Source organism: Salvelinus fontinalis, unplaced genomic scaffold (assembly GCF_029448725.1).
Source record: "Salvelinus fontinalis isolate EN_2023a unplaced genomic scaffold, ASM2944872v1 scaffold_0225, whole genome shotgun sequence".
NCBI classification, from domain to species: domain Eukaryota; kingdom Metazoa; phylum Chordata; class Actinopteri; order Salmoniformes; family Salmonidae; genus Salvelinus; species Salvelinus fontinalis.
Window position 1 is genome coordinate 157,435 of NW_026600434.1, and position 21,202 is coordinate 178,636.

The window sequence follows — 21,202 nt, forward strand, 5'->3', positions numbered from 1 at the left end:
AGTAGCAGCAGGGTAGGTAATGTACCATATTAACTGTAGTAGCAGCAGGGTAGGTAATGTACCATATTAACTGTAGTAGCAGCAGGGTAGGTAATGTACCATATTAACTGTAGTAGCAGCAGGGTAGGTAATGTACCATATTAACTGTAGTAGCAGCAGGGTAGGTAATGTACCATATTAACTGTAGTAGCAGCAGGGTAGGTAATGTACCATATTAACTGTAGTAGCAGCAAGGTAGGTAATGTACCATATTAACTGTAGTAGCAGCAGGGTAGGTAATGTACCATATTACCTGTAGTAGCAGCAGGGTAGGTAATGTACCATATTAACTGTAGTAGCAGCAGGGTAGGTAATGTACCATATTAACTGTAGTAGCAGCAGGGTAGGTAATGTACCATATTAACTGTAGTAGCAGCAGGGTAGGTAATGTACCATATTAACTGTAGTAGCAGCAGGGTAGGTAATGTACCATATTAACTGTAGTAGCAGCAAGGTAGGTAATGTACCATATTAACTGTAGTAGCAGCAGGGTAGGTAATGTACCATATTAACTGTAGTAGCAGCAGGGTAGGTAATGTACCATATTAACTGTAGTAGCAGCAGTAGAAAATGTACTATATTAACTGTAGTAGCAGCAGGGTAGGTAATGTACCATATTAACTGTAGTAGCAGCAGGGTAGGTAATGTACCATATTAACTGTAGTAGCAGCAGGGTAGGTATGGTACCATATTAACTGTAGTAGCAGCAGTAGAATATGTACTATATTAACTGTAGTAGCAGCAGGGTAGGTAATGTACCATATTAACTGTAGTAGCAGCAGGGTAGGTAATGTACCATATTAACTGTAGTAGCAGCAGGGTAGGTAAAGTACCATATTAACTGTAGTAGCAGCAGTAGAATATGTACTATATTAACTGTAGTAGCAGCAGGGTAGGTAATGTACCATATGAACTGTAGTAGCAGCAGGGTAGGTAATGTACCATATTAACTGTAGTAGCAGCAGGGTAGGTAATGTACCATATTAACTGTAGCAGCAGCAGTAGAATATGTACTATATTAACTGTAGTAGCAGCAGGGTAGGTAATGTACCATATTAACTGTAGCAGCAGCAGTAGTTTATGCACTATATCAACTATAATAGCAGCAGAAGTAGGTTATGTACCATTTTAACTGTAGTAGCAGCAGGGTAGGTAATGTACCATATTAACTGTAGTAGCAGCAGGGTAGGTAATGTACCATATTAACTGTAGTAGCAGCAGGGTAGGTAATGTACCATATTAACTGTAGTAGCAGCAGGGTAGGTAATGTACCATATTAACTGTAGCAGCAGCAGTAGAATATGTACTATATTAACTGTAGTAGCAGCAGGGTGGATAATGTACCATATTAAGTGTAGCAGTAGCAGTAGTTTATGCACTATATCAACTATAATAACAGCAGAAGTAGGTTATGTACTATTTTAACTGTAGTAGCAGCAGGGTAGGTAATGTACCATATTAACTTTAGTAGCAGCAGGGTAGGTAATGTACCATATTAACTGTAGTAGCAGCAGGGTAGGTAATGTACCATATTAACTGTAGTAGCAGCAGGGTAGGTAATGTACCATATTAACTGTAGCAGCAGCAGTAGGTTATGTGCTATATCAACTGTAATAGCAGCAGAAGTAGGTTATGTACCATTTTAACTGTAATAGCAGCAGAAGTAGGTTATGTACCATTTTAACTGTAGTAGCAGCAGGGTAGGTAATGTACCATATTAACTGTAGTAGCAGCAGGGTAGGTAATGTACCATATTAACTGTAATAGCAGAAGAAGTAGGTTTTGTACCATATTAACTGTAGTAGGAGCAAGCATAGGTTTTGTACCATATTAACAGTAATAGCAGCAGGAGGCCTTTTGATATGTGCTTGGCTTTACCCTAGTTGTATTTAATTTCCCCTTGATAAACAGGGCTACTGTTACATTCCCCTTTGAATCAGGCTTTTTTATTTTTTTGACAATTTTGTTGTCAAAAGCGTCATTGTATTGAATTAGACTACAAGCAGACTCATGTTCCCATCAAATAAAATAAAATTGTATTTGTCACATGCGCCAAATACAACAGATGTAGACCTTACCGTGAAATGCTTACTTACAAGCCCTTTACCAACAATGCAGTTAAAAAAATAGAGTTAAGAAAATATTTACTACATTTACAAAAGTAAAAAATAAAAAATAAATTAAGTAACACAATAAAATAACAATACCGAGGCTATATACAAGGGGTATCGGTACCGAGTCAATGTGCGGGGGTACAGGTCAGTCGAGGTAATTTGTACATGTAGATAGGAGTAAAGTGACTATGCATAGAGAATAAACAATGATTGTTCACAAATCAATGTTGTCAACAAGATAAAACAATGCAATTTGATTCAAATAACCCCACTTTAGGCAAAGTCAAATGTTTAAAGAAGAATAATGACTCTGACAAACCTGTATCAGATTGAAATGGCGTCATCCCGTTTGGACCTCCCAAAATATAACATTATTCAAGGCCAGGGTCTTCAACCTTTTCTTGCCCAGGGATCCCCCCTTCCAGGCAAACCGGTAACTAAACATACTGGAATATCCGCGTTTATAAACCCAGGGTCGTTACAATATCTTAGCAAAAATGTTTTCCACATGTCTTATCATCAGGTGAATGATAATCGCAAGAAGTAATCAACATTTTAAAATGAATAGATTTGGTAGATAGTTTTTTCATTACCTCCCACACTATAATTGGAAGAAGTAAACAATAATATACTATTAGCTAAAAAGGTAACTCTAAACACATTTTCGATAAGAGCAGCTGTTTAAAGTTGACATCATTAGAAAGAAGATATTATCCTATTTTGTACAGTAGGTATGTAATTCAAATTGCGTGTATTGTTTTTGCTAGCGATGTTTATAAAAACAACTACTTATTTCAGGGGGGGTTGGCGATACTGTATAATTTTTTTGCGGACAAAATAAACATAGCTATATGGATTATATTGAATGAATAATGAACAATATTTGCCATATGTTTAACTTTTTATCAAATAAGAGAAATCTACTTTTGCCGTGTGGTGATCTTTAACTGAAAAGGGGCGTGGTTAGCCCGGTCTTCTTGTAGATCAGTGGGACCGCCGAGCTTCAGCTTCGGTGTGTTTTCGGGCTGGCTGTTCTTTGTCCTCCATTAGAGCTCGGATTCCCAGGCCCATCGTACGGCGCAGGCCCGAAGTAGCGCAGCCGCTCTGAGGTTAGTGCCCTACCGCGCAATCTCCAGCTATTTCAGCCCCGGCGCAGCCGCACCAACAAACCCGGCAGCATAGGGGCGAAAACATGCAGATTGTTTTAGATACCGATGAGAAAACGAAAAAAACGAATATTTGGCGGTTTTGACGACAATACACTTTGCGCACACTGAGAATAAGTCGAGATAATGCAGCAATAGCGTTGGTGTTGATGTAGGCCGCTAGGCCTGTAATGTATTGTGTTACAGTTGTAGCTCGAGATGGCGGGTTCGGTACTACAGTAGTCGCGTTATTTTAGCTTAACAGTGCACAGCACATGTAATCGCATGCGATGCTTGGTTAGCATGCAATATTTTGGATTCTGATTCCAATAATTGTTATAGTTTTTACACAATTGTCCAGTATGTCGCTAAATACAGCTGCCTGGCCAGCTAATTCTCTAGCGAAATGTGTCTTGGACATTTGTTAGCCAACTGCGTTTTCATGGTTGACTTGCTTGCTAACGTTAACGAGAGGTTTATTTGGGTTCTTGTCATATCTAAAAGCATTGTCGGACCTAACTAACAGTAACCTAGCTAACTATATGGCTAGTAAAATAACCATAACATTTGATCAGAAACGCTGTTAAACAGTGTTAGCGAAACACATTTAACTTAGCCACTAACCAACTAGCTTGTTGTGGTCTACACCGCCATTGAATGGCAGGTTGGGTAGCGTTAGCTAGCTAGTAGTTATGGTCTGTTGTCAATATAGCTCGCATACGTCTCATCTTTCGCGAGTATTTAATAGCAGACAGAGAATGCTTATCAGTGCAACCTAATTTTGAGTTACTATTAGCTAGACAATCTCGATGTCAATTGATAATTTGTCAAGACTAACTGGTTGGCTAGCCAGCCCATTCCTGCCCCTGTCTATCTTGCTGTCTCTCTCCCCCCTCAAATAATTCACAGTAGGGTTATATAACAGTTTATAAAGATGCATCATGCAAGCCTTTCAATTTTTGCATTTCCTGTCTCCCCCCCCACCCCCAAATCTTTTCTGAAATATCATTAATTGGTCACCCAGTGCAATACTCAATTAGCCTTTTGAGTAGTAAAGTAATACATGCCTCTTGAATGAACATATTTGGAATATAGTCAACCTCAACCATTATACATGCTATTTACATTTATTGAACATAAGTACAGAAGCACTGCATCAATGTATCTACACTGACAATATTACTACTGGAAGATCCATATGCATTAGCTATGTCATGTATCACACATTTAGCTAGTACACATTTTCATATATAGCCCCTAGACACAACAAGCTTTATTTCATTGAGCCCTGTTAACATACTTCTGGGATAGTATCACGGTAGAAGTGGGCGGGGGCCTATACACACCCCTGAATGACACGTGTGTGTGCCGGGTTGCTTGCATCAATATCCCATATGCTAATTATTGCCATAAAGCACATAAACACCAACTCTGCTCCAGGAGGCAGGAGCGCTTCACTATGGCTGTCCCAGCATGTTGTGTTGTGTGGTCCCAGCCTGTTGTGGTGTGTGGTCCCAGCCTGTTGTGGTGTGTGGTCCCAGCCTGTTGTGGTGTGTGGTCCCAGCCTGTTGTGGTGTGTGGTCCCAGCCTGTTGTGGTGTGTGGTCCCAGCCTGTTGTGGTGTGTGGTCCCAGCCTGTTGTGGTGTGTGGTCCCAGCCTGTTGTGGTGTGTGGTCCCAGCCTGTTGTGGTGTGTGGTCCCAGCCTGTTGTGGTGTGTGGTCCCAGCCTGTTGTGTGTGTGGTCCCAGTCTGTTGTGTGTGTGGTCCCAGCCTGTTGTGTTGTGTGGTCCCAGCCTGTTGTGTGTGTGGTCCCAGCCTGTTGTGTGTGTGGTCCCAGCCTGTTGTGTGTGTGGTCCCAGCCTGTTGTGTGTGTGGTCCCAGCCTGTTGTATTGTGTGGTCCCAGTCTGTTGTGTGTGTGTGGTCCCAGTCTGTTGTGTGTGTGTGGTCCCAGTCTGTTGTGTGTGTGGTCCCAGCCTGTTGTGTGTGTGGTCCCAGTCTGTTGTGTTGTGTGGTCCCAGCCTGTTGTGTTGTGTGGTCCCAGCCTGTTGTGTTGTGTGGTCCCAGCCTGTTGTGTTGTGTGGTCCCAGCCTGTTGTGTGTGTGGTCCCAGCCTGTTGTATTGTGTGGTCCCAGCCTGGTGTGTTGTGTGGTCCCAGCCTGTTGTATTGTGTGGTCCCAGCCTGGTGTGTTGTGTGGTCCCAGCCTGGTGTGTTGTGTGGTCCCAGCCTGGTGTGTTGTGTGGTCCCAGCCTGGTGTGTTGTGTGGTCCCAGCCTGTTGTGTTGTGTGGTCCCAGCCTGTTGTGTTGTGTGGTCCCAGCCTGGTGTGTTGTGTGGTCCCAGCCTGTTGTATTGTGTGGTCCCAGCCTGGTGTGTTGTGTGGTCCCAGCCTGGTGTGTTGTGTGGTCCCAGCCTGTTGTGTTGTGTGGTCCCAGCCTGTTGTGTTGTGTGGTCCCAGCCTGTTGTGTTGTGTGGTCCCAGCCTGTTGTGTTGTGTGGTCCCAGCCGGTTGTGTTGTGTGGTCCCAGCCTGTTGTGTTGTGTGGTCCCAGCCTGTTGTGTTGTGTGGTCCCAGCCTGTTGTGTGTGGTGTCAGGTTGTTATATACTGAGACAGCAAAAAAATCAATTATTCCATGCAAATGGAATAAGTTATTTTCTATTCTCTTCAGTTAGTGTTTGAGGCTAGCACCACGCCATGGAGGACCACAACGTTCACCAGACCGAGCACATGACCACCATCGAGGAGCACGCCGTGCAGCAGGTACATGTGGCCACGTACACAGATCACAGCATGCTGAGCGCCGACGAGGACTCGCCCTCATCCCCTGACGACGACGTCTATGATGACTCAGACATCCTTCACTCGGCCGGCAATGACGAGATGACCGCGCACCTGGCAGCCGCAGGTGAGCCCTGGCCAATGAGAGGAGGGGTCTTTGGCATGATGGACAGTCTATTATTCATAGTAGCAGAGTGAAATGAGCGCTTTGGTCTCTGTCTTGAAGAGGTTACTGTATTCAGGATCTGCTCTGCCAAAGCCAGGTCATGGGGCCCTTGTATCAGGGTCACGCATTAGGAACATGACAGAATGCTGTGTTTAATAGAAAGACATGGTTGCCTGTCATGTAGAGTAGGCAATCATAACCAGCTCTGTACATAACATGTCTATATACACCAGGGGTACTCAACTCTGACCCGATGAGGTCCGGAGCCTGCTGGTTTTCTCTTCTACCTCATCATTAATTGAGGACACACCTGGTATCCCAGGTCTAAATCGGTCCCTGATTAGAGGGGAATAGTGAAAGAAAATGCAGTGGACCTTGATTCCAGGTGCAAAGTTGAGTTTTCGGGTTCTACACTCTTCTGAATCTTTTCCCCAACTACTTATTTCAGACATGACATTGACAAGTCTTTGAACTGATCCACTCACCTAAAAGAGTGGTTGTCTTTCCTATCCATAGATCATTTTTCATATGCATGGTGTAATGTACATAACTGGCCAGCAGATGGTGCTGTCAGACCACTAATGCTAACTGCTCCATTTTAACTGTCTTGTTTCTATTCACAGGCCCAGTAGGCATGGCTGCAGCTGCTGCCGTAGCAACGGGCAAGAAACGCAAGAGGCCCCACATCTTCGAGTCCAACCCGTCCATCCGCAAGAGACAACAGACACGCCTTCTGAGGTGAGCGTCCCAGGAGTGTCTATGACCCCAAAATCTTCCAGAACTCACCCAGGGCACTGTTTTCCTGCCTCTTTCTCTTGTCATTCTGAACAATATCCTATTTGTATCCTACTTCATTTAGTTTTATTTATAATGACAGTCATTTATCACAGCTATTTGTTTTTATAGTCCCCGTGACTAGAAAGAGCACGTTTGAGTGATTTTCGTGGTGTTTTTGTGTCTGTAGGAAACTGCGAGCCACCCTGGATGAGTACACCACCAGAGTTGGCCAACAGGCCATCGTTCTGTGCATCTCTCCCTCCAAACCCAATGCTTTGTTCAAGGTGTTTGGTGCTGCGCCGCTGGAGAATGTGGTGAGTGCAAACATGTCTGCCACACGTCACCCACACAGACGGAGGATGTGTTGCCGCCTCATAATGATTGGCTGAATCTGTAACACAGAAGAAAAAGGAGTTAGTTTCATATAAGGAGTGTTTGTTCACTGTTCCTGCCTTACATTGGGGTTAAATCAATGGCCCAGTTCAACTTTTCTCAGTGCATCCGCTCTTCTGTCCTTCATTGGTTGAAGTAAACGCTGATCTGTGATTGGTGAAAGCAGTAGACTGAAACATCGTCTTCCCTCGACGAGGGCTTTTCCTTTCCTTACTTCAAGGAAAAGAAGGATGCATCTTGAAAATGTCCGCGTCGACAGATAGTTACACCTACACGTTTTTCCTCCTAGTGGTTAAGGTTACAATTTAAGGGGTTGTCTTCTGACCTGAGATTTGTGCCTAGAGTCAACTTTTATCCAGAACATCCATTGCATTGGCCATTCAAGTCGCAGTGTCAACATCCTACCAACAGTAGTCTCAATGCATACTGACTCTATGCCCTGCAGTAGGGCTGGGCGATATGACCATCTATATCGTGTGACGATAGAAAAAACGTCTATCGTTTCATATTATGCTCTTATCGTTTATTTCCTTGTCCCCAAATCACACTCTTTACGGCAATATTTTTATCAATTGGACGACGCTTTGCGGAAGGAAATGTGCAACACTAACAAACGTGGAGGAGCGTGAACGTGACACAGAGCTTGTACCTAAAAGAGGGGCTACTTCTGTCAGATGGGCGTGGTTTGGGTATGAAGTCTGACACGGACCAGAAAACCGTCCTCTGCAAAATATGCCGCAGGCCGGTCCCGACAACAGGCTCAAACACCACTAACCTCTCTTACCATCTACGCAAGAATCATGTGAAACCGTACGGAGAGAGTTTACGGATAAGACCCCAAAAAGTACAGTCGGGTGCTCAAACAAACCCCTGACTCAGACGTTGCAAGAGGCCTTTGTCCATAGCACACCATATGGCAAAGAATCACGAAGATGGAAGGAGGTAACAGCTGCCGTTACAACTTACATCTGCAAAGACATGACCGCAATTTACACGGTTGAGAAACAGGGGTTTCATGAGTTGGCGCTAACATTTGACCCAAGGTACCAAAAGCAAATTGATATTTTTTGCCTATTTAACTGGGCAAGTCAGTTAAGAACAAATTCTTATTTTCAATGACGGCCTATATTTTAGGCCTATATTTATTTTGTTTGCAACTATAGTTGAAGTGTCTTCTATTTACCTTTTTTTTTTTATAGATTTTATACATTAATATTTTATATTTTGTTAAATTTGCACAAAGGTTCTAAATTAAAATAATAAAATATAAGTAGGTACCTTTTTTATTTGTTGAGTTTAATTCAAAATGTAATAAGAAATAGGCCGTTACATGTGGTCATTTTATATCAGCTATTTATTAATTGTATCGTTATCAGGATATGAATTGACCTATGTCAGGATATGAGGTTTTGGCCATATCGCCCAGCCCTAGACTGCAGAGTACCTCACTATGTCACAATGTTTGGTTCTCAGACTGCTTTTACAGGGTTAGGGATAACTTGATCTTTGCCCCCTACTCTGGGTCGTCAACTAACCCATGTTTTTCCTACCCCTCCTTCTCCCTGCAGGTGAGGAAGTACAAGGGCATGATCCTGGAGGACCTGGAGAATGCCCTGGCCGAGCACGCACCCCCCGGGGGGGAACTAACCTCTGAGCTGCCCCCCCTCACCATTGACGGCATCCCCGTCTCTGTGGACAAGATGACACAGGTGAGCCCATAGAGAGATGATACACTGACACACACAGCTATATTTATTCATGTTTATGGGTGAGATGAGAACCCTCGTCTGGCCAGCAGATGGAGCCAGTTGGTTATAAATCCCTCACTGCTCAGACTATGGTTTCATGCGTTGGCTATGCTAGAAAATGACATGCTTCAAGGACAAATGTCCCTTTTGGGTCAATTTCGTCAAGGTTGTCACCTGTTCTCATGATAGTTGCCACTAGTTTATCCAGCATGAGTTGCTCGTTAGAACTATAGATCCTATTTGATGTAGTAGTCTAATGTCTTCATGAGACAGATTTGGAATCCATAATGAGCCAAACAAGGCTTTCCGATATGCCCGTATCGTTTTAAGATGCAGATATCCTCCACCTGGCTGTCAGGGTGTGGTGCCAGTCAGTATGTAAGAGAAAGTAGAGTGAATGCTGTGTCCTGGTCCACACTAGAGTCCTGTTTTGTAGGCACGAAGCGGACTGAAACAGGGAGGTGCTATCTGAACTTATCCAAAAAGTAAGAGGCACTCATTTTTGTTTTTCCATTCCAAAGTGTTTTGCTTCGTTGTGCCCTAATGAACACAGCCCAGAGATGGCTCACAGAGCAGTCTTCATCCCAAGTGGCGCCAGCTTGTTTACTTCACTGCTGACACAGTCATTGGATCGTCATCATCAGAGACTTGGTACCATGGATCGCCCTCAGAGACACTACCCCAGGGAGAGGGAGGGGACAGAGGCAGCCAATCACTGAGCCCACAGGGATAGAAACAGCCAATCACAGGGCCCACCGGGAGAGGAGCGGCCAATCCTGTCTCCTCTGGGGCAGGCATGATAGAACCAGGAAGAATCTCGGCGGTTGTTTTTTTTGTGTGTTTTTTATGAGTTGAGGAGAGGAGGATCTGTTGCCTTACTTCACTCTGCCTAAGCTGGTTGGCAATGGGGTTACGGAAGGTGTGTTTTTATTTTTTTATTTAACCAGGTAGGCCAGTTGAGAACAAGTTCTCATTTACAACTGCGACCTGGCCAAGATAAAGCAAAGCAGTGCGACACAAACAACACAGAGTTACACATGGGATAAACAAACATACAGTCAATAACACAATAGAGAAAAAAGGGGGGGAAACAAAGTATATACAGTGTGTGCAAATGGCGTGAGGAGGTCAGGCAATTAATAGGCCATAGTAGCGAAGTAATTACAATTTAGCAAATTAACACTGGTGTGATTGATGTGCAGATGATGTGCAAGTAGAAATACTGGTGTGCAGAAAAGTACATTAAAACAATATGGGGATATGGTAAGTAGATTGGTTGGGCTATTTACAGATGAGCTATGTACAGCTGATGTTTAAAGTTAGTGAGGGATATATCAGTCTCAAAAATTTGAGATTTGTTCCAGTCGTTGGCAGCAGAAAACTGAAAAGAAAGGTCAGCCAAAGGAGGTGTTGGCTTTGGGGATGACCAGTGAGATATACCTGCTGGAGCGCGTGCTACGGGTGGGTGTTATGGTGACCAGTGAGCTGAGATAAGGCGGGGCTTTACCTAGCAAAGACTTATAGATGACCTGGAGCCAGTGGGTCTGGCGACAAATATGTAGCGAGGGCCAGCAGACGAGAGCATATAGGTCGAAGTGGTGGGTGGAATATGGGGCTTTGGTGATAAAACTGATGGCACTGTGATAGACTGCATTCAGTTTGCTGAGTAGAGTGTTGGAGGCTATTTTGTAAATGACATCGCCGAAGTCAAGGATCAGTAGGATAGTCAGTTTTACGAGGGTATGTTTGGCAGCGTGAGTGAAGGAGGCTTTGTTGCGAAGTTGGAAGCTGATTAATTTTGGATTGGCGATGTTTAATTTGAGTCTGGAAGGAAAGTTTACATTAGCCAGACACCTAGGTATTTGTAGAGTTCCACATATTCTAGTCAGAACCGTCCAGAGTAGTGATGCTAGTCGGGCGGGCGGGTGCGGGCAGCGAACGGTTGAAAAACATGCATTTAGTTTTACTAGCGTTTAAGAGCAGCTGGAGGCCACAGAAGGAGTGTTGTATGGCATTGAAGCTCGTTTGGAGGTTTGTTAACACAGTGTCCAAAGAAGGGCCAGGTGTATACAGAATGGTGTCGTCTGCGTACAGGTGGATCAGGCAATCACCCGCAGCAAGAGCGACATCGTTGATGTAAGCCTGAGAATTGAACCCTGTGGTACCCCCATAGAGACTGCCAGAGGTCCCGGACAACAGGCCCTCCGATTTAGCACACTGAACTCTGAGAAGTAGTTGGTGAACCAGGCAAGACAGTCATTTGAGAAACCAAGGCTGTTGAGTCTACCGATAAGAATGTGGTGATTGACAGAGTCGAAAGCCTTGGCCAGGTCGATGAAGACGGCTACACAGTACTGTCTTTTATCGATGGCGGTTATGATATCGTTTAGTACCTTGGAAACCAGATTGCACAGCGGAGAAGGTACGGTGGGATTCGAAATGGTCAGTGACCTGTTTGTTAACTTGGCTTTTGAAGACTTTAGAAAGGCAGGGCAGTATAGATATAGGTCTAACAGTTTGGGTCTAGGGGGTCTCCCCCTTTGGGGATGACGGCGGCAGCTTTCCAATCTTTAGGGATCTCGGACGATACGAAAGAGAGATTGAACAGACTGGTAATAGGGGTTGCAACAATGGCGGCGGATGGTCTAGCCCAGCTGATTTGTATGTGTCCAGGTTTTGCAACGGGGGGGGGGGGGGTTCTGGAGAGCCAGGTAAAAGCAGTATCCCAGGACACTCACCTGGCTGGGGCCAGAGTGACGGGAGAGTGTGGGCTTTGTGGAGATGTAGTCTGTTGACTGCTACTCTGCTGAATAGGTGTCTCTTTCAAAAGAGATGATCTCAATGAGACAAACCTGTATACATGTAAGGTTAAATATAGTAGTGGAGTGGACATGGTTAGACATGGTTGTGCCAGGAGACAGGCTCAAATAAGAGGTTGTAAGATGGATGTAAGATGGATAGGGATTGAGTGACAACCAGGGGAGGGGAGTCAGCCTGACTATCCCTGGAGAGCCTAATCTGGCTGGGTTTGGGGAGTTCACGACAGGGCCCTGGTGGCTGGTGGTATGGAGAGCCTAGGAGCAGTAGGTGAGTCAAGAGACCAGCCAGGGTGAGCCAGCCCATAATTACAGCTCTTTGGGTTTGGAGTGGCTGGCTGCTGATTGGCTGATAGCCTGCCGGATTAGACCAAAGGGAGGGGGTTAACGCCACACACAGTCACTGTAATTAGGCCATCTGTCCCCCAATCCCCCCCCAATAAACCAGCTACAGGTGGAGAGACAGAGGCACTGAGGAGCTTACTATAGCTGTTGCTACCTGCTACATTAGTAAACTAGTCTTTGTCGGTCTCCATTTTATAAACTCTGACAAATGTGTGTTTCTGTTGTTTTTGAGAGGGTTTCTCCAAACGCTAATTCACTGGCTGCAACTACAGCAGGACGAAGACGGGTCAGAATGGCTTTCTCAAAACATTTTTATAGTATGATTATGTTATCACCAGAGGTTACCCATCCATGTTTCAGACTATCCAGAGCCAGCCAAGGCACTGCCATTTTGTCTACTCTCTCAGAACACAGAGCAAACTGGATAGCTGTGTGGTGATTCTATTTTTAGCTAAATTTACTCAGTGATGTCAATGTGGGTAGATGCTGCAGTGGCCCCATCCCTACCCCAGCCCCAGTATTACCAGGGACACTGAGGACATGGGGACTAAACCCACCCCAGCTGGGGAAGACACACACACAGGGCTAAACATGCCACATGGGACTGGTAAGGCGCGCGGAGGTGTGTGTGTTCCACCCCCTTCGTCTCCCAGGAAGAGGGGGCAAATCAGAATAAATAAATGAGGAGGCCTCTTGTGCAATAGGTTGGATGAGTCCAAGCAATCAGGCTTCATTGTGGTTAGCCGTCAATCCTAAATGTTCAGAGTACAGTACAGAGTACAGCAAACCACTTAAACAGTAGGGAGAATGAATGAAACATCAGCCACCTACTACTTCAATAACATGTTAACAGACTGCTCCTTTTTAGAAATCATATTTCTGGGCCCCGTCCACCTCAGCAAGCTGCAGGTATGTAATCAATACCTCTTTCCTCCCCCTAGTCAAGGGCACGTGCATGTGTACCACTCACCCCCCTGTATCTTGTTTCCTCTGGTCAGGCCCAGCTGCGAGCGTTCATCCCAGAGATGCTGAAGTATTCGACGGGCAGGGGCAAGCCTGGCTGGGGCAAGGAGAGCTGCAAGCCCATCTGGTGGCCAGAAGACATCCCCTGGGCCAACGTGCGCAGCGACGTGCGCACTGAGGAACAGAAACAGAGGGTGAGGTTGAAAACACACTTTCCCTGTGAATCGCCTCCCTGGTATCATTACAATGTTGAACATGGTAGAGAGGTAGGAGGATTGCCTCCCTGGTATCATTACAATGTTGAACATGGTAGAGAGGTAGGAGGATTGCCTCCCTGATATCATTACAATGTTGAACATGGTAGAGAGGTAGGAGGATTGCCTCCCTGGTATCATTACAATGTTGAACATGGTAGGAGGATTGCCTCCCTGGCATCATTACAATGTTGAACATGGTAGAGAGGTAGGAGGATTGCCTCCCTGGTATCATTACAATGTTGAACATGGTAGGAGGATTGCCTCCCTGGCATCATTACAATGTTGAACATGGTAGGAGGATTGCCTCCCTGGTATCATTACAATGTTGAACATGGTAGAGAGGTAGGAGGATTGCCTCCCTGGTATCATTACAATGTTGAACATGGTAGGAGGATTGCCTCCCTGGCATCATTACAATGTTGAACATGGTAGGAGGATTGCCTCCCTGGCATCATTACAATGTTGAACATGGTAGGAGGATTGCCTCCCTGGTATCATTACAATGTTGAACATGGTAGAGAGGTAGGAGGATTGCCTCCCTGATATCATTACAATGTTGAATATGGTAGAGAGGTAGGAGGATTGCCTCCCTGGTATCATTACAATGTTGAATATGGTAGAGAGGTAGGAGGATTGCCTCCCTGGTATCATTACAATGTTGAATATGGTAGAGAGGTAGGAGGATTGCCTCCCTGGTATCATTACAATGTTGAACATGGTAGAGAGGTAGGATGTTGTGGAGGTCAAAGGGTCTTTGAGTGGAGACGGTTAGCCTTTTACGGCTAGGGGTTCCGCTAGCGGAACGTTACCATCAGAATATCATTGCAAGGAAATAACTTATTCAAATGACTTATGTATTGCAACTAAAGCCCAGACTGAATTCAGCTCAGTTTCACTCTTCTATCAATTAGTAAAGTTAAACTATAGTGAAACGTAGTGAAATTCTGTCTGGGTTTCAAGAGTACAGGAAACAACACAAACCAATGTTCCAGTCCCCTTGTATAACATCTCCTTTTGCTGTGGCGCCCCTTGCTAGGTGTCGTGGACGCAGGCGCTGCGGACCATCGTGAAGAACTGCTACAAGCAGCATGGGCGCGAGGACCTGCTGTACGCCTTTGAGGACCAGGTGCCACAGCACACGGCCATGACCACAGCCACCCACAGCATCACCCACCTGGTGCCCTCCCAGACCGTGGTGCAGACCATCAGCAACCCCGACGGCACCGTCTCCCTCATACAGGTCAGGTTTCCCATAGGTACAGATCTAGGATCTCCCTTAACCAATATTTGGTCAAGCTCCGGGGTAAAGTTTCCCCTAGGAACAGATCAGCTTATTTTTTAGTGGGGTAATGCTAAACTGACCCAAGTTCAGCGTCTAGGGGCAACTTAACCCTACTCCACAGATCAGAGGTCACCTAAACGCAGAGTCAAGATTAGGGTCCCAACATTCCGGGAACGTTCGCAAAGTTCCCAGGTTTTTCAGAAATCCCGATTGGAGGATTCCCGGAATCAGAAGGGAATAAGCTGTGAGGGACTTATCAAACTGGGAGTCCTCCAACCGGGATTTTGGAAAGACCTGGGAACTTTGGGTGTGTTTCCGGAATTTTGCAACCCTACTAAGGATCCAGATGGCACAGTCCTCCCCCTCGCTAGACGGCCGCAGGCCTCCACCTCGCTAGGCGGCCGCAGGCCTCCCCCTCGCTAGGCGGCCACAGGCCCCCCCCCATCTCTAGACGGCCGCAGGCCTCCCCATCTCTAGACGGCCGCAGGCCTCCCCATCTCTAGACGGCCGCAGGCCTCCCCCTCGCTAGACGGCCGCAGGCCTCCCCCTCGCTAGACGGCCGCAGGCCTCCCCCTCGCTAGACGGCCGCAGGCCTCCCCGTCTCTAGACGGCCGCAGGCCTCCACCTCGCTAGACGGCCGCAGGCCTCCCCGTCTCTAGACGGCCGCAGGCCTCCCCGTCTCTAGACGGCCGCAGGCCTCCCCGTCTCTAGACGGCCGCAGGCCTCCCCGTCTCTAGACGGCCGCAGGCCTCCCCGTCTCTAGACGGCCGCAGGCCTCCCCGTCTCTAGACGGCCGCAGGCCTCCCCGTCTCTAGACGGCCGCAGGCCTCCCCGTCTCTAGACGGCCGCAGGCCTCCCCGTCTCTAGACGGCCGCAGGCCTCCCCGTCTCTAGACGGCCGCAGGCCTCCCCGTCTCTAGACGGCCGCAGGCCTCCCCGTCTCTAGACGGCCGCAGGCCTCCCCCTCGCTAGACGGCCGCAGGCCTCCCCGTCTCTAGACGGCCGCAGGCCTCCCCGTCTCTAGACGGCCGCGGGCCTCCCCCTCGCTAGGCGGCCGCGGGCCTCCCCATCTCTAGACGGCCGCGGGCCTCCCCCTCGCTAGGCGGCCGCGGGCCTCCCCCTCGCTAGGCGGCCGCGGGCCTCCCCCTCGCTAGGCGGCCGCGGGCCTCCCCCTCGCTAGGCGGCCGCGGGCCCCCCCCTCGCTAGGCGGCCGCGGGCCTCCCCCTCGCTAGACAACCGCGGGCCTCCCCGTCGCTAGGCGGACGCGGGCCTCCCCCTCGCTAGGCGGCCGCGGGCCTCCCCCTCGCTAGGCGGCCGCGGGCCTCCCCCTCGCTAGGCGGCCGCGGGCCTCCCCCTCGCTAGGCGGCCGCGGGCCTCCCCCTCGCTAGGCGGCCGCGGGCCTCCCCCTCGCTAGGCGGCCGCGGGCCTCCCCCTCGCTAGGCGGCCGCGGGCCTCCCCCTCGCTAGGCGGCCGCGGGCCTCCCCCTCGCTAGCCGGCCGCGGGCCTCCCCCTCGCTAGGCGGCCGCGGGCCTCCCCCTCGCTAGGCGGCCGCGGGCCTCCCCCTCGCTAGGCGGCCGCGGGCCTCCCCCTCGCTAGACGGCCGCGGGCCTCCCCCTCGCTGGACGGCCGCTGGCCTCCCCGTCTCTGGACGGCCGCAGGCCTCCCCCTCGCTGGACGGCCGCAGGCCTCCCCGTCTCTAGACGGCCGCAGGCCTCCCCCTCGCTAGACGGCCGCAGGCCTCCCCCTCGCTAGACGGCCGCAGGCCTCCCCGTCTCTAGACGGCCGCAGGCCTCCCCCTCGCTAGGCGGCCGCAGGCCTCCCCCTCGCTAGAAGGCCGCAGGCCTCCCCCTCGCTAGACGGCCGCAGGCCTCCCCGTCTCTAGACGGCCGCAGGCCTCCCCGTCTATGGACGTCCGCAGGCCTCCCCCTCGCTAGACGGCCGCAGGCCTCCCCGTCTCTGGACGGCCGCAGGCCTCCCCCTCGCTAGACGGCCGCAGGCCTCCCCGTCTCTAGACGGCCGCAGGCCTCCCCCTCGCTAGACGGCCGCAGGCCTCCCCCTCGCTAGACGGCCGCAGGCCTCCCCCTCGCTAGACGGCCGCAGGCCTCCCCCTCGCTAGACGGCCGCAGGCCTCCCCGTCTCTAGACGGCCGCAGGCCTCCCCCTCGCTAGACGGCCGCAGGCCTCCCCGTCTCTAGGCGGCCGCAGGCCCCCCCCCCCCCCTCTCTAGGCGGCCTACAGGCCTCCCCGTCTCTAGGCGGCCGCAGGCCCCCCCCTCCCCTCTCTAGGCGGCCTACAGGCCCCCCCCCCTCTCTCTAGGCGGTGATTAAAAGATGCCCTGGATGATGATTTGGAGGGATATAATCCATGGGAAGGATTTGGCTGTTTTGTACTCAAGCCAGGCTGCCCATTGTAATCTCCCTTTCCCCTCTCTCTCTCTCTCTCCACCATCTTCTGTCTGTCCATCTCTTTTTCCATCTCTACACATCAGGTGGGCACAGGGCAGACGGTGGCCACTCTGGCCGATGCTTCGGAGCTGCCAGGCACAGTGACCGTGGCCCAGGTCAACTACACTGTGAACGACGGAGAGGTACACACACCACACACCTCATCAGTCTCTCAGAACACACACACACTTACAAATACACACACTTGTAGAGACACCTGATTCTCCTATCTGATGACTGTATGCGGTTGTAATGGCAGTCCCTCCTGTGTGTAAGGTGTGTTACTACTATTCTGTGAGGAGTGTTAGATGTTACTGTTAAATCTCCAGAGTAGTGAACATAGCGTGTAGCTGAAAGGTTTCTCTAACTGGCTCCATTACACACTTTTAGGCAATATGCCCCTTTACACCCTAACACTTTTATAATAAATAAATACAAAGCGATTTTGATGGCGTTTTAAGCCTGAAGGTCGTTTTTCTGCAGTGTGCGGACAGCGTTTCCTCTTTTTGAGATGCTAATGTTAACCATCTCCTGATTCCTAATTGGCATATATCATTCCTCACCTCTCCTCGGCAATAGTTGATGTGTGGTGAGCTTTCTGGCGCAAAGGGGCAGTCCAGACCACACCCAGGTGGGTTCTACACATTGGTCATGGATGAGGTGATTTCCCCCTTACTATTTAAAGCGCTGACAGGGATTTTTCTGCCATTGAAATCCTTGGGCGGGCCGCCTAAACGCTTTATCGGGTCACCTAAGTCCATACAGTGAGGGAGAAAAACGTTTTTTTATAGATTTTCGGGATGGAAAAACACTTTTCAGTGTAAACTGAAACGACAGATATATAGGATGTAGAAAAGACAAATATACATATATATATTAGAATATGATCTTTGAGAACTAACAATCACCAAAGTAAAAACAATAAATTTAGCAGTATTGATTTTGTTATTATGCTTGAACAAAATAACATCGCATTAGCCATGGCAGAACTGCAGGAAATTTGCTTTAAAACTGCAAAATCTTCTCTCAGCTCCATGGAGAAATATGTAGAACTGCAGAAAATTAACTTTTAAAACCCCCTGAAAATGATCTCCGCTCCATGGAGAAATGTGAGCGAGCACTGCAGGAAATTAACTTTTAAAACCTCCTGAAAATGATCTCGGCTCCATGGAGAAATGTGTAGAACTGCGGGAAATTGGCTTAAAATGCAAATAATACTGTACACCATCAAGATGAGGGCCTCTTAAATTCAGCTGCGCCTACGGGCTGACTGCGCCCGTTGCCGCGCCCGTTGCCACGCCCACCACCTAAGCCCTTTTTTGATCCAGAAAAAACCCTGCGCTGATGTAAAAAGCGCCATAGAAATCAGTCTTGTTTTTGTTTCATTATGTTAAGTGTTGTGGAACATGCAACACTCTGTGGTGTACTTTACACTCTGGGATCCGGCGATACTGCTAGCCATAGATGTGCACGCATGGATGAATCATCCTGTTGGTTTATAGTCCTATTTCATTTTCAAGAGATGATCATCACAAGGCTTTGGTTTTAAACAGAATTTTATATTACTCAAAACTTTAGTGCGTTCCGGCCTACCAGGTGCGCAGCGGTCTAAAACACTGCATCGCAGTGCTAGAGGCGTTCCCTACAGACTCGGGTTCGAACCCGGGCTGTGTCGCAGCCGGCCGCGACCGGGAGACCCATGAGGCGGCGCACAATTGGCCCAGCGTTGTCCGAGTTAAGGGAGGGTTTGGCCGGCCCGGGATGTCCTTGTCCCATAGCGCACTAGCGACTCCTTGTGGCGGGCCGGGCGCATGCATGCTGACTTCGGTCGCCAGTTGTACTGTGTTTCCTCCGACACATTTGGTGCGGCTGGCTTCCGGGTTAAGCGAGCAGTGTGTCAAGTAGCAGTGTGGCTTGGCAGGGTCGTGTTTCGGAGGACGCATGGCTCTCGACCTTCGCCGCTCCCAAGTCCATAGCGGAGTTGCAGCGATGGGACAAGGCTAACTACCAATTGGATATCACGAAATTGGGGAGAAAAAAAGCTTTTAATCAACAACAAAAAAATGCTTTTATGCGTTGTCTGAATATGTTAGCCAACAAAACATTTTTTATTGATATGTGCATGATGTGGTATTTGTAGGATTGTCAAATCACTATGCCTTCCTCTCTTGTTGAGGAACATGTCATATTTACTGTTCTGTAACCCTGAAATGCAACTTCATACTCTGTTTCAATATCATTGCTGAATACCAAGTTCTCTCTACTCTTCACCAGAATATGTCGGTGTGTCGCACATTACCGATGGAGGTGTCGCCACAGTTTATTGTAAGTGGCAGATATACGTCACATGTTATGTTAATTGACTACGACAAATGTTTGTCGAAGGATCACAATCATACTTGTTTTTGTTTGTCGTAGTGTAGAAACACCCTAACTCTGCCTCTCTCTGTCCCTTTCCCCCTCTCTTCCTCTCTCATCTCTCTTACAACTTCCTCTCTCCATCTCTCACTTGCTCTCATCCCCCTCTCTCCACCTCTTACCATCTTTTTTCTCTCCCTCTCTCTTACCCTCTTCCTTCTATCATATTTCCCTCCCTCTCCTCCTTCCTCCCTTTCCTTCCTCTTTCCTCCATCCCTCCCTCTCCTCCTTCCTCCATCCCTCCTTCCTCTTCTCCTTCCTCCATCCCTCCTTCCTCCATCCCTCCCTCTTCTTTCCCCCTCCATCCCTCCCTCTTCTTTCCCCCTCCATCCCTCCCTCTTCTTTCCCCCTCCATCCCTCCCTCTCTTGCCCTATTCCCTCCCCCCTCCATCCCTCCTTACTGGCCAGGTTGAGCAGAACTGGGCGACTCTGCAGGGTGGGGAGATGACCATACAGACCACACAGGCGTCCGAGGCCAATCAGGCGGTCGCGTCCCTCGCCGAGGCCGCTGTCGCCGCCTCCCAGGAGATGCAGCAGGGAGCCACCGTCACCATGGCACTTAACGGGTAGGGCGTGTTCATTAGGGCACATCGTCACCATGGCATTTAATTGGGTAGGGAGTGTTCATTAGGGCACATCGTCACCATGGCACTTAACGGGTAGGGCGTGTTCAGGAGGGTTGGGGGTTGGTCTCAAGGGACAAGCAGGGTCGTCCAGCCAGGTGAAGAAAATGTGCAACTCAACAGCATTGTGGACAATCAGGCCAAATGCTGTATCTGCACTGACTCTGGGAGTAGGTGACTATTGTGAGTACTTAGTCTGGGGGACCAGCCTTCATAAGGACAACACACAGATACCACAACCATTGGATGACCCATCCATGTTTACTTAAAGGCCTAGTGCAGTCAAAAATATGACCAACTGGGCCTGGCTTCATGACGTAATGCACAACCTCATACAGACCTTCTGATAGGACAAGGCAGAGCCCTGTTGGTCAGGTGACCAGTGGGCTGTGCCCCTGGTACTTATAAACCATCTCAATTCCCCCAGGCTCCACAGCGAACTGCTATTGGTTCGACTACTGTAGGCTAGTTGGTGAATGATGTCCTCATGACCTGTGGACCCATTAGCTGAATACTGAGAGTAAAGATACTCACTGGCAAGGACTGCAGGACAGCGGCCTTCCTTTGTCAATACTGTGTTTTACCCAAGAGTTACTGACAGTCATCAGTGTGTATGTTTTGAGTTACTGACAGTCATCAGTGTGTATGTTTTGAGTTACTGACAGTCATCAGTGTGTATGTTTTGAGTTACTGACAGTCATCAGTGTGTATGTTTTGAGTTACTGACAGTCATCAGTGTGTATGTTTTGAGTTACTGACAGTCATCAGTGTGTATGTTTTGAGTTACTGACAGTCATCAGTGTGTATGTTTTGAGTTACTGACAGTCATCAGTGTGTATGTTTTGAGTTACTGACAATCATCAGTGTGTATGTTTTGAGTTACTGACAGTCATCAGTGTG

At 48.5% G+C, this 21,202-nt stretch overlaps 1 protein-coding gene across 6 annotated transcripts in view; it reads left to right on the forward strand.

Moving 5' to 3' along the window:
* Positions 1 to 3,134: 3,134 nt before the first annotated feature.
* The window catches only part of LOC129844767 (nuclear respiratory factor 1), a 28,939-nt gene continuing 10,871 nt past the window's right edge, over positions 3,135 to 21,202 (forward strand). For 2 of the 6 annotated variants that reach the window (XM_055912862.1, XM_055912865.1), the window contains exons 1-11: positions 3,135 to 3,262; positions 5,963 to 6,199; positions 6,862 to 6,976; positions 7,203 to 7,329; positions 8,977 to 9,117; positions 13,316 to 13,474; positions 14,574 to 14,777; positions 17,306 to 17,404; positions 17,841 to 17,921; positions 19,536 to 19,586; positions 20,088 to 20,245. In XM_055912862.1, coding sequence (XP_055768837.1) covers positions 5,989 to 6,199; positions 6,862 to 6,976; positions 7,203 to 7,329; positions 8,977 to 9,117; positions 13,316 to 13,474; positions 14,574 to 14,777; positions 17,306 to 17,404; positions 17,841 to 17,921; positions 19,536 to 19,586; positions 20,088 to 20,245 — 1,346 coding nt within the window. In that variant the 5' untranslated portion in view covers positions 3,135 to 3,262; positions 5,963 to 5,988. The remainder of the gene's footprint in view (positions 3,263 to 5,962; positions 6,200 to 6,861; positions 6,977 to 7,202; positions 7,330 to 8,976; positions 9,118 to 13,315; positions 13,475 to 14,573; positions 14,778 to 17,305; positions 17,405 to 17,840; positions 17,922 to 19,535; positions 19,587 to 20,087; positions 20,246 to 21,202) is intronic. The other 4 variants (XM_055912863.1, XM_055912864.1, XM_055912866.1 and 1 more) reach the window with 4 other exon arrangements.